Source organism: Myodes glareolus, chromosome 3, assembly GCF_982192425.1.
Source record: "Myodes glareolus chromosome 3, mMyoGla1.1, whole genome shotgun sequence".
NCBI lineage: Eukaryota > Metazoa > Chordata > Mammalia > Rodentia > Cricetidae > Myodes > Myodes glareolus.
Genome location: NC_142028.1, coordinates 55,086,976 through 55,100,077, shown reverse-complemented (window position 1 = coordinate 55,100,077; position 13,102 = coordinate 55,086,976). Strand labels below are relative to the sequence as shown.

General features: G+C 40.4%; 1 protein-coding gene and 1 long non-coding RNA gene across 4 annotated transcripts in view; one reads left to right on the top strand and one right to left on the bottom strand.

The window, feature by feature from the left end:
• Positions 1-13,102, bottom strand: part of LOC125403214 (uncharacterized) — a 47,609-nt gene that overhangs the window by 31,965 nt on the left and 2,542 nt on the right. Inside the window, exons 2-3 of the long non-coding RNA XR_007232868.3 lie at positions 6,174-6,230; positions 1,733-1,858 (exon numbers count right to left, since the gene is read on the bottom strand). This is a non-coding gene — a long non-coding RNA (uncharacterized LOC125403214). The remainder of the gene's footprint in view (positions 1-1,732; positions 1,859-6,173; positions 6,231-13,102) is intronic.
• Positions 11,801-13,102, top strand: part of Tafa1 (TAFA chemokine like family member 1) — a 524,535-nt gene continuing 523,233 nt past the window's right edge. For 2 of the 3 annotated variants that reach the window (XM_048438431.3, XM_048438432.3), the window contains exon 1: positions 12,044-12,264. Coding sequence is in view for 1 of the 3 variants with exons in the window: in XM_085686770.2 (XP_085542896.1) it covers positions 11,878-12,000 (123 nt within the window). In the remaining 2 variants the exon portion in view is untranslated. Of the gene's footprint in view, positions 12,001-12,043; positions 12,265-13,102 lie in introns of those variants that run through there. The other variant, XM_085686770.2, reaches the window with a different exon arrangement.

The window sequence follows — 13,102 nt, the reverse complement described above, 5'->3', positions numbered from 1 at the left end:
ACACAAACACACACACTATCAGGACTAACAGGCACTCTGATAGTCACCTTGCAATGATTCCCTTCATATACGGGGGTCAGAGTGGTACATCTGCACAGCTAGAGCTAAGAACAGTATGATCTGGCTTCAGAGTTCTTTGGAAATCTCTTAAGTACTGTCTTACTGACCAGGTCAGTGATAAAAAATTAAAAGGAAGAAGAGACAAGGAAGGGGCTGGTAGTGAGGTTCAGCTGAGAGCTCTTTGTCTAACAGGTTTGAGACCTTGGTTTTAAAATATACATTTAAAAAAATTTATGTACTATTACTAGAAATTGCATAGTTCCCAGAATTAAAATTGAAACCAGATTAAAAAAAGAATAGCTGATATTGAAAGAAAACCCCCCCAAAAATATATTTTAAAATAAATTTGATAGGAACATAGAGAAAGAAGAACTGTCAATAAGTTTTCTTCCCTAGAAGGAGAATTCTAGGGAGCTTTTGCTGGAGTTAACAACTAGTATTATACAGGATCCCATAGAGAACCATTCTTCTTATTGGCTCTGTCTCATCAAAAGTGAGTGCAAACATGTTAGAAATAACCAATGGATATGAACTATTTAGGAAAAGAAAAGTTGTTTTTATTGATTAAGACACCATTGAAGGGAGAATTAATGATTTGGAAAATGTGATATCCCAAGAAAAAAAATCTTACAAAAATTATTTGAAATATTTTTTTAGTTTTATCGAGAAAGGCTCTCACTGTGTACTCCTGGCACACTTGGTACTCACTACATAGTCTAGGTCGACCCCAGGACTGATAGCATCTTCCTGCATTGGCATCTAAGTGCTGGTGTTGTAGGAATGTGACACTATACCTGGCTCAATATAGTTAATGGTAAAAGTTCATTATTTAGAAAAGTAAGAAATCCTATAGATATGCTTTAAAAAGGTTTAGGGATGTGCACATTTATACGAGAATGCTGCCAACCTTGCTGTGGTGCCTCAGAGATGATTTCAAATTCTTGATTTAGATCTTGAGTCTTCTACCTTTCTAAAGTGATACATATGTGTGACATGAACACAGAAGGAGAGACTATTTAGGGGCAGGAATGGTACCAGCAAGTGGGGGAAAGGCTGTATGGGGGAGAGCAGTTGGGGGAGATTTGTCATATATATGTATGAAAGTGTCACAATAAAACTAAAAAAAATTAATTCTAACTTAAGAGATACTAAAGAAAGAAAAACTTGAGTATGCATTTTTTATAAGTAGGAAAATGATAAATATATGAAAGTATAGAAAAAGTTATGGCTTCGATCATAAATGGATTATCTCTTTTGATATTTGTTTCCCTTGCTTTGTTATTATTCTAAGGTTTTCTTGTGTGTCACCTCCCTCTGTATAGTATACCTCTCCTAGCTTATGGGTGAGGGATGGGTCATTACACAGTTCTAAGCCCAGCACTGTGATCTTTCCTCCTGGTCCAGCCAGCAGTCCAAGAAGGCACGCTGATTCAATCTAACCTCTGGAAACATGAAGTGCTTTTCTGTAGAAGTTAAAAAGGATAAATCTTTGTTTATGTGACTTAGCTCAACATAACCCCCTTTCTTGCCATTACCTGTATAGATTTAAGTACCATGGCTGACTAATAGCTGCTCTTTTGAAAAGCACAGCTCTACTATACACCAGCACGGTCAAAGAAGGCACAACCTGTGCCATCAATAATTGGCAACAAACTAGGAGATCTTGAATTACCTGAGAGTAGCTGCCGTGGTTTGTCTTGCTCAAAACTCATGTCATGGATGAGGAAGCACAGAGCTCAGACACCTGTTAGCAATTCGGATGCATCCATGATAAGGAGATTGCCTTGGAACAGATATCCTGAAAGGCAGAGAGATAATTAGAAATGAGACAGTTAGGTCTTCAATGGCACAATGGAGTTGCAGAAGCAAATTCGCCTGGAGTTGAGCTCACTTGTGGACTGCCAAGCACTAAGAAACTATGTATCTTTATTATTTTCTTATTTGAAATGGTTTTAGTGGTTTTTTTTCCTGCAAATGGCACCATCATTTACAACCTACATCCTTCTTTTGTGTCATTAGCATCTTTGGAAGATTGATGTCTTTGTCTGCTTGCTGCTCCTATAACTGAACACAGTAGAATGGGTTATTTATAAAGAGTAAAGGTTTAACTACCATGCTGCTTTGGAGGCTGCTTGGTCCAAGGTCAAGGTACTATATCTGGTGACAGTCTAAAGGTCTTCTTGTGAGTGGGGAATCTGCAAAACTCTGATCTGTCACAGGTTATTATATTGTGAAAGGGATACTTACAAGAGATAGAGCTAGTTTTTGCAACAGCCTAATTTCAAGAAAATGAACTAACTCATTCATCCATTGGTCCATGGATGAATTAACCCACTCATGGGGGCAGAATCTCTTGAAACTTCCATGTGGTCCACCTCTCAAGACCTCCAAGTGGGAACTTGATTTCAAGGTGAAGTTAAGTGAGGACATTTAAGTTATAGCAGCTACTATCCTTTGTCTAACTTCCTGCCAGCTATCCAGTGGCAAAGGTTTTGGTTTCTTTGACCTTGATGGTGAGTGCCAGAGCTGTGCTTTCCAAGACAGTAGCCCCAGGTGAATGTGGCTATCTAGATTCAAATACAGTTAAAGTTAAGTTGAAATTAAAATTGGCTTCCATAGCTGTACTAGCCACACTTCAAATACTTAACTAGTTGAATAGTGGGTTACCATCTTACCCAGTGTACAAAGAAAACATTTCCAGTGTTACAGGAGATGCTCCTGTATGGCGGTGTGTGAGTACTTGTGTGTAGGGCACAATGAAGAAGGGAGAGAGGATAAGAGACAGGGAGTCGGGGAGAAAGAGAAAGAGAAGAGGGGAAGGCATGTTAGAGTAGAAAACCTGGTGTGCGTGTGTGTGTGTGTGTGTGTGTGTGTGTGTGTGTGACACAGGAGAACCTCAGATATTATTTCTGAAGTGTTATCCACCTCTCTATCTCTCTCTCTCTTTCAACAGGGTCTCTCATTTGCATGAAACTTACCAATCAGGCTAGGTTGATCGGCTAAGGGTCCCTCTATTGCTACCTCTGTAGCACTGAGAGTACATGTGCATGCCTCCATTTCTAGCTTTCGTGGATTCTGAGGGATTGCACTCAGGTAACCATAGTTCTATAGTGTGGTGGTTGGAAAAAAAAATGGCCCCCAAATGGAGTGGCACTATTAAGAGGTGTAGCTTTGTCGAAGTAGGTATGGCCTTGTTGGAGGTAATGTGTCATTGTGGGGGATAGGCTTTGAGGTCTCTCTTGATCAAGCTTGGCTCAAACCAGGTCCTGTTGCCTTCTGGTCAAGATGTGGCCAGCACCACTTCTGCCTCCATGCCACCATGCTCCTGCCATGATGATAACGGACTTAACCTCTGAAATTGTATGCAAGTCACCCTAATTAAGTGTTTTCCTTTTAAGAGTTGCTATAGTCATGGTGTCTCTTCACAGCAATAGAATCATAATTAAGACACATAACAAGCACTTTACTGTTTGAGCAATTTTCTCAGCCCAGAAAACCTGTATTCTCATACCACCGTGTTGTGACAGATAACCTCTGTCTTCCCCTGAGCATTCCCTCTTCTTCTTCTTCTTCTTTTTTTTTTATATATTTTCTTATCTCTGCCAGAAGAGAGACACTAAAGTAGGAGGCTGTCGAAATCCTTTCTAGGTTTAATTTCTTTTAATATTTTAAAAGTATTCTTTGTTTTATATGTAGATTTTTCCATTCTTCAGGGCTTCTTTGTAATGTGGCATTGGACCATATTTGGATATCGAATTCTGAGATCAAAGGCTGCAAATTGAGAACGATTTTCTTCTAGCAAAAATAACCTAAATTTAGTTGCAGGGATTTGTATCACTTATTTTTCTATTGCTGTGGCAAAACTCAAGACCAAGGCAACTTATAAAAGAAAGTCCTTAATTGGGCTTACACTTCCAGAGGATTAGAATTCATGATGGCAGAACAAAGACATGGCTGCAGGAACAGTTGAGAACTCACATTTTAATCCACATGTAGGAGGCACAGAGAGAAAGAGATAGACAGACAGAGACAGAGAGACCAAGGGAATGGCAAGTGCCTTTTGAAACCTCAAAGCCTGCCCCCAGTAACACAGTTCCTACAATAAGGCCCCACCTCTTAATCCTTACTAGACAATTCCACCAATTAGAGACCAAATGCTCAGAGAAGAGCCTACAGAGACCATTCTCATTCAAATCACCACAGGTCTAAACAATGGATGAGCCAATTTCCTTAGCTTCAAAACAGAGGATGAGGATGAACAAAGGGCACAGCACTCACCCTGAATGTGTCACTACTTTATAAATGAATACATTGCTCACCAAAGAGTCCAACGGAGGTGAGAGGAAAGAATGACAAAATCAATATAGTCCTATTAAAAATAGTTTACTATAAATGCATTCTAGATGGTGAACTAGTATTTGGTCCTTAATTCATTCATTATTATTCATTTATTCATTCAAACACTTCAGTGTTTACTACATCCTAGGCAGTATATTAGATTCTGAGGAGGCAGCAGCAAAACAAATGCTTGTTCTGTTCATTTCAGTAAGGAGATAAAGCAGATATTAAACCAATAAATTCAGAAATGGTAGTTAAGGCTGCAGAGGTGACACCCCAAAGATTGCAGGAACACATGATATAATAATCACCTGATCTTGTCTGAGCAGAAGGGAAGGTTTCTGAAGAACGGTTTCCCTGTCTCATTCAAATTCCTAAGGAGAGGTCTCAGCAGGAGCAAGAGCAGACAAGTGTGTTAGTCACTTGTCTTTGTGTTTGGACAAAATAACGGACAAAGGCATCTTAAAGAGTAGCTTGTTTTGGCTCACAGTTCAAGGGTACAGCCCATCACAGCAGCAAGGGCTGGGGACAGCTAGTCACATGGCATCTATAGGAAGTAGAAAACAATGAGTGACAGCCATCAGTTCTCATTTTTACTATGTCCACTACTCCAGTCCATAACTATGCTGCCCATATGTAGAGTGGATTTCTAACCTCACTTAACCTAATCTAGGTAATCCCTCAGAGGTGCTCTGAGATGCAGGTCTCCTTGGTAATTCCAGTTTCTGTCATGTTGACATTAACCATCACAGCATGTTTTTTAACAGGCGAGTGTTGCAGTCCAGAGGGTCCAGCTCAGGCAGGTCCTTGTCAATCATGACCATAAAATTTGACATTATTTTAAATTCAGTGGGAATCTTTGAAAATTTTCAAACTAGATAGAGTAACATGATCACCATAGGTATCAAACACATTCCAGTTACATATACAACGAGGGAGAAATGAATGGAAGATGTACACTCTCAGGTAAGTGGACTCAGTTGGAAGTTACTGCTTTGGGTTAGATAAAGATGTTGCATGTACCTTGGATGATAGTATTTGAAGGAAGGAGGAAGCAATGGATGACTGAGGCATAGCTGGGTAGCCGAGTTCAAAGAAAGAAGCAACTGAATGTAGAAATTCATTGAAAGGGATATGGCAGAGTCATTTCAGGCACAAATCAATGAGCAAGTGAGTCATTGATTTAATCCTAGTGGACCTGGGAGGGGTCTGGCTTCAGATCAACTGGGAATCTGAGGGATATCTTTTAAAGTAACACTAATGATTCTTTTGCATATGTCTGCAAATGATAGACATACGTTTACATGTTCACATGTGTAGAGTTACATGCACAAGTACTTGCACACATGGGCGCATGTGCATGTGAAGATTTGAAGCAAATGTTGGGTATATTTCTTGATTATTTTCCACCTTACACACTGAAGCAGCCTTTCTCAGAAAATGCAGCTTGCCATTCAGGTGGTGTGACCAGTTAGCTTGTTCTGGCGATTCCCCTTCTCTGCCTTCTGAGTTCTGGAATTCCAGGAATCTGCTTTGTGCACTAGGCATTTGTGTGAGTTGTGGGGGTTCCAGCTCAAATCCTCGGGCTTGCCTGGCACACAGCACTTTTCCTTTTGAGCCATGGCAGCAGACCTGGATCTAAGATTTTCATAATGCAAAATGCCATGTGATTGTTTTTGGTTTACCAAAGTAATGACTGTTACAACCCTTATGGGCTTATAGTTTATGTTCACTCCTTTGTAATGAAGATGGCCCCCCTCCAGTCTCTGCCTTACCAGTACTTTGCATGGAGAGAAGAATGGGCAGCTGTTGTGGCCAGATTTATCTGTGTCCTAGAAAGACAATAAAGAAATCAGGAGTTGAAGAACAAAGAAAATGACCCCATTCTTTCTTTCTCTTCTGGCTACAAGACAGAGACCATAAGCAGTGAGCGGTCAGTCCTACTTGATGAAGTAATTGCCGGGGTAGGCTGCTGGAGTTGAAAAATGAGACTCCTACATGAAGGTTACCTTTTCATCAGGCCTCAGAGAAATCTTGCCTCCATCTTCTTTTCCTTACATTTTTCTTACAAATTTTCTTGCTAGAATTTTGTCTGATGTATTCAGATCTGAATAGCAGACTATCATTATTATTTTATAACAGGTAATTTACCCTCACTAATATTATCATTATTACTGACTGTTTAGTTTTTTAAGATTTTGTATATATTTTTCTTTTAATTTTTTATTCTATTTAAAAAACTATCTTTTTTCATTTTACATACCGATCCCAGTTCCCACTCCCTCCCCTCCTCTCATTCCCTCCAACTTTCCCCCACCTCCACCCACAACCACTCCTCAGAGAGGGTAAGGCACATTGCTTTGAGGAAGGACCAAGGCCCTCCCTACTATATCTAGGCTGAGCAAGGTACCCATCCAAACAGAATGGGTTTCAAAAGCCAGTACAAGCAGTATGGATAAATCCTGGTGCCATTGCCAGTGGCCCCTCAATCTGCCTCAGCAATTCAACCATCAACCACATTCAGAGGGACTAGTTTGGTCCTATACTGGTTCCTTCACTGTCCGGCTGGAGTTGGTGAGCTCCCATTAGCTCAGGTAAGCTGTTTCAGTGGGTATCCCCATCATGGTCTAAACTTCTTTGCTCATATTCTTACTTGCACTCTTCGTCTGTATTTTGGGAGCTCAGTCCAGTGCTCTATTGTGGCTTTCTGCCTCTGCTTCCATCAGTTGAGGAATGAAAGTTCTATGGTGACATTTAAGATAGTCACTAATCTGACCACAGGGCAAAGCCAGATCCGGAACCCTCTGCACTATTGCTTAGGGTCTTAGCTGGGGTCATCCTTGAGGATTTCTGGGAAATTCTCTAGTGCCAGGCTTCTTGATAGCCCCATAATGGTTCCCTCAATCAAAATATCTCTTTCCTTGCTCTCAGCTCTGTCCTTCCCCTATCTTGGCTATCTAGTTCCCTCAAGTTCTCTTCCTCCATTCTCTTTTCCCCTCCTCCTTTCCTCCCACCCTTCCTTCTCTCCCACCCTCATGCTCCCAATTTTCTCAGGAGATCTTGTCTATTTCCCCTTCTCAGGGAAATCCACATATGTTTCTCTTAGAGTTCTCTTTGTTACTTAGCTTCTCTGGGGTCATGGACTATAGGCTTGTTATCCTTTGCTTTACAGCTACTATCCCTTTATGAGTGAGTACATACCATATTCATCATTTGGGTCTGGGTTACCTGACTCAAGATGTTTTTTTCTAGTTCCATCCATTTGCATGCAAATTTCAAGATGTTATCATTTCTTACCACTGAGTAGTACTTCATTGTGTACCACATTTTCTTTATCCATTCTTTGGTTGAGGGGCATCTAGGTTGTTTCTATGCTCTGGCTCTTATAAATAATGCTACTATGAACATAGCTGAACAAATTTCCTTGTAGTATGATTGAACATCCTTTGGGTATATGCCCAAGAGTGCTATTGCTGTGGATTGATGTAGGTTGAGTCCCAATTTTCTGAGAAACCACCGTATTGATTTCCAGAGTGATTGTACAAGTTTACATTATTACAAGCAATGGAGGAGTGTTCTCCTTACTCTGCATCCTCTCCAGCATAACCTTTCCATCCTGAATGTGCCCAATCTCAGTTGTCTAGTTTTTAAAATTTATTATTTTAGGTGTATGATTATTTTGATTGCCTATAAGTATGTGAACCTTGTGCATTCTTGGTACCTGAGGGGCAAGAAGAGGGAGTTGTATTCCCTGAAACTGGAGTTACAGATGGTTGAGGCATCACATGGGTGCTGAGAACCAAACCTGGGTCTTCTGCAAGAGCATCCAGTATTCTTAACTGCTGAACCATTTCTTCACCCCTATTATTCAAATTCTTTACTGTTTCCTAACAAGCAGTAGATTTATTTGTTATTACCATTTTCATTTATTTTATTTTACTTTCGCTGTGTGTGTGCGTGCACGTGTGCGTGTGTGCTTAAATCTCATTTTGTTCTAGATTTTAAGAGAATAATTGCTTTTTTCTTCATTGTGGTTACTGAAGCATTTACTTAGCATTAAAATAGTTCTGTCTTTGAATGGCTGTATGTCTTGCATGTCATATTCTTCTCTCATATCTGACTTCTTTTACGTCTATGAATAGGCCTGTGGTGTTATAATTATGAGTTAAAGTTTATTGTTTCTTACTAATGTTGTTTGCCTAGAATTTGGTTGCCTAGCACCTGAGTGGTAGAAATCAGAGAGGAATCTGAATCATAGTTCTACAACCTTGCTAGAAAGAGATGTGACGTTATTTTAATTATCCAGTTTCTCTGAATTTAGGTGTCTTTAACAAAAAATTCATCTATTAGCAATTATGTATTAAATGAGATAATGTGTAAAGGGCCCGGACTAGTATCCGCCTTCCTTCTTTCCCCACTATATGTATGCACTGACACATGAGCATCTAACCAGCATCATCAGCTCACATATTCTAGTTTTGTTTTTACATGATTTCTGTTCATAATACTTTTCTATCCAGTGTTCTTTGATATAACACAATATAAAATAGAGAAGCTACTGTCTTTGCTGATTTTTCTGTTGCTGGGATAAAAGGAATAAAGTGTGTCAAGACTGGGCAAGGCGACCCAGTATGGGGAGTAGGGTCCCAGGTTAGGTTTTAAATCACACTTACTGTAGGAACATTTATATATTGATCTGTCATCATTCAGAGCTACAGCTTCATTTGCAGAAATGCATTATGCTATACTTGAGGTGCAATTTTTGACCACGACAACTGAATGACTTAGCCGTTAAGAGCATTGGCTGCTCTTGCAGAAGACCTGACCTGGACTTGATTCCCAGTGTTAAACCTTAACAAACCCAGAAGTTACCTGCTCTCCATACTATCTTGGTCAGAAGATTTGAAGTCATAGCTCCCCTGAAAGGCACAAGAGGCTCTTTGGTTTAAGTTGAAATAAACCTCAGTGTTAACACTGGGGAGGCAGCTTAGTGAGTAAAAACTCTTGTTGAGCAAGGATGTGTTCAAATTCTCATCACTTATATGAAAAGCCATCTATGCCTATAAACCCAGTGGTTTATGGGGACAGAGAGAAGGGGATTGTCAGAGCTTGATGACCACCACCAGTCTAGCTCCAGGTTCGACGAGAAGCCCTCTCCAGGGAATAGAGTGGAGAGTGACAGGGCCGAACAATTTACATCCCCTGGCCTCTGTGCACACACAGGCACTACATCCACCTACACCACAGACTCACATGTGCAGACGAAATCCTCAGCATTTGCCGATGTTTGTGTTAGGACAGAAAAGAACCCTGGTTGCAGCGCAATGGGTTATAAGGTATCTGTTGGGAAGAAATAAACAGAGCGGTGCTGCCGTTCTGACTTCACTTATCCATTTCACTCATCGTATATATGTATAGAGTGTTACAGCAAACCGTTTACCTTTTTGTATATCCCACACTTTGTCTACAGTGCTTTAAGCATGACCAATGAGTTCATGCTTCAACTGTGTTAAAGTGTATTGGATTATAGTTTAGCAACTACATCGATCCTTTGTTTAATCACCACTAGAAATGAAAAATATGAGGTTATAACATTTCAAAATGGTAGCATTTATTAGCATATGGGAATTTTTTTTTAATTTAAATTCATTTGCAAACCATTGTCAGACACTCCCAAAATCACGGGGCAAGACTGTCTTGAATTCCTGAATGTTTCTAACAACTAGAATAATACACGTCTCTAGAATTAAAGACTAATAAGTTTTGAAACTACTTTGCTGTCAAACAAGTAAAAATATAAGGCAGATTTTTAAATTACCTTTTCCCAAACTCCTCTGTTGGAATAAGAGATGGGCTCCCGTGCAGAGCGTTTGAGTTGGGAATCCACTCTACCACTCTGTGCTTCTGCTACCTTGAAAGAGTTCTTCCTGCTCGCCTAGTTTCCCTCCACGTCCCTCATCTGTGAGCTGGAGATAATGGCAATGCCTGTCCTACTGGGTTAGTAAAACACTTTAGATTATGCCTTACAAGACAGAGTTCAGAGTAGTGCGAGCACACGGGGAAGGCCTGATGAACTCTGGCTCCTGCTTCTGTGGCTGTTTCTATTTCTGTCTTGATTCCGCAGCATGAATGCAAATGTCTATAGATACCCATTAATTAAGACAGCAGTAATGAGCCTCAGAAACAAGACACATGAACTCAAACGTAAATTCATCATTCCTAACACATTTGATTGTTATTTTGAAATTTGGTTTGTGGAAAGAGAGCTCTCTCTCTCTCTCTCTCTCTCTCTGTATGTGTGTGTGTGTGTGTGTTCGTGTGTGTGGTGATCACTGTAAGACTAGTGAGAAAGACTGGTGAAACCCAAGAGGGTCTCACTCTTTCACTTTGGAGAGTCCAGGAAAGAAGATTTTTTTTTAAAGATGCACCCCAGCCTTCAGTCTTCTTTATACTGCTCACAAAAGACAAAGGCATTCTCAGAAACTTTGAAGTTTTCAAGCAAGAAAATTGTGAGAACCATATCTGCTCTGAAAATAATGCAGAGGGCTTGGGGGTTGTGACCTTTGACAGTGGATCACACCAGCCTTGCTTTTTGCTTTATCGCAAGCACCAAGCACATAGTAGGTGCAGTGTCAGCAACTGATAAAGCAACTGAATGAGTATTTCGGAGACTTATCGCCGGCGCAGCCTATAAAAGAAAAGTAGGTCATCTCCCATGCGCCTCTGAAGTTTAAGTACAATCATAGTACATTTCCAGGGAAGCCGGGGTTCACACCAGAGTACTCGAAATGCTAGTGAACTTCTGCGTGTTTCTCAGTTCCATCTCAGTACGTTATCTAAAGGAAGCAAAAATACTTTGACAAAGAACCCTCAGCCTATTTCTTCATCATAACTCAGTCTTTGGTGCCAACAATGATATATTTCTACTTATTAAACCTGTTAAATAACTCTAAAGATTTTTATTTGGCTTAGGAACACAAACGTGAGTTATATTCCAGATAAATTGTATTCCAAGATTTAGCTGAGAAAACAACTAACAGAAAAAAATAGAACTAGGTTAAGCCTAGCAGTGTATTTAGTTAACTTGCTGGCAAAAAGAACATTCAGAGGTAAGACCTGGTTTATGCCTCGCTTTTCTGTTCACTGTTTCAAGTCTTAACAGTCATTAACAATATCAATATTTTGCATGGTGCCTCCTGCTTTTTCATTTTTCTTTCCTTTCTCGGTCTCCTGGCATGAGAATGGTATAAGACAAAAACCTCCATCGCAGACCATCAGGTAATAGTGTGTTAAAGCGCTGCTTGAGTCGTGGGAGAGTTAAGGGCAGTTATTAGAATTTACCTCATCTATAATAGAGGGTAATGTCACTTTAAGACATGTGAGACTTTAGAGAGGAGGGGTGTATTGAAACAGACTCCCGCTCCTCAAAGGAGGGACAGCAGCCCTGCTCTTACATTTCGCTGCCTAACTCTGTCCTGAATGTGCCCGAGTGGGGATGGTCTTTCAGTGGCTATAAACTGCTTCTCATCAGGGAACTACATTAGCTCACCATCACTTCAAAGGTCTCGTCAGACAGAGGTGACGCCAGGAGAAGATTTAAAGGTGAAAATGACAAGGTTTCCACCTCTCAAACCCTGGCTCCTTCTCTGACAATACAGCTAAGGAACCCAGCGTCCTCTTAGCTGTGGAAATAGGATCGGAAGAGGAAAGCCTTTTTTTTTTTCTCTCTTTAATTCTTGATAAAGAACTGCTGGGAAGTGCTTGTCTTTGAATATCACAGAATTGTGGCACAGATGGATTTTAAAAAGTGTTAGCTCTTTCCAATGAACACTAGGAGAGTGCCCTGCTCTTGGCTGGATTTTTCAGGTAAGTAAGCCTCTGCAAAGATTTAAGATTCAGAAAGCAGATTTGAAGCATATTCAGAGAAGTACGCAAGGCTAGAGGCATTATTTGGGGGAAAACACTTACTGCCGCTGAGCGGAGCAGAGCTCTCTCGGAGAGTGAGTGAGCAGGAGCAGAGATATTGAGGAGCCTGAGAAGTAATGTTGAGAATTAAAGAAAGTTAACAGGGGAAAAAGAAAGAAAAAGGGAAGTGCCGCGATTGGCAAATCCGAGCATCTTCCTGCATGCTGAGGTCTATGTGGGTTAAAAATGAGCAAGAGACAGCAGAGCTCTGAAAGACTGTTAAGTTCTGATGATCGCCGGATTTTTCCTAAGTTAAATTTCCAGTACATTTTAACAGCGATTGACAACGCAGCAAATGCATGCTGGGTCACCTTTGTTTTGTCTTCCTGTAATTTTCAGGCTATTCCGAAAGACTCTAAAATTGCATTCATTTGGGGATTCACAGAAGGGGAGATGCTATTTATCTGGGCTGATGAGAATGAATCTATGCTATTCTGCTAGCACAGCAAAGCATGCTGTATACGAAAGTAAACACTGGGCCACCAAACTAGAAACTAATTAGAAAGTGAGAGGTCCATCTGAGTCACTGCCTGGGGCATTGATGGCTTCGTGGGGTTGGAAAGAATGCTTCCCCACTTAGCACTTAATTACAACCCTCATGTTTATCTATTGTTATCCTCAAAGCCCTTCTCAAACACTCCACCTCTCTGAAACCTGTGAATTAGCAAGAATTATGCACATACATGTATTTAATGTTTATTTTTGCTGAACACCACCGGTTTAGAAAGAGTACCAATTT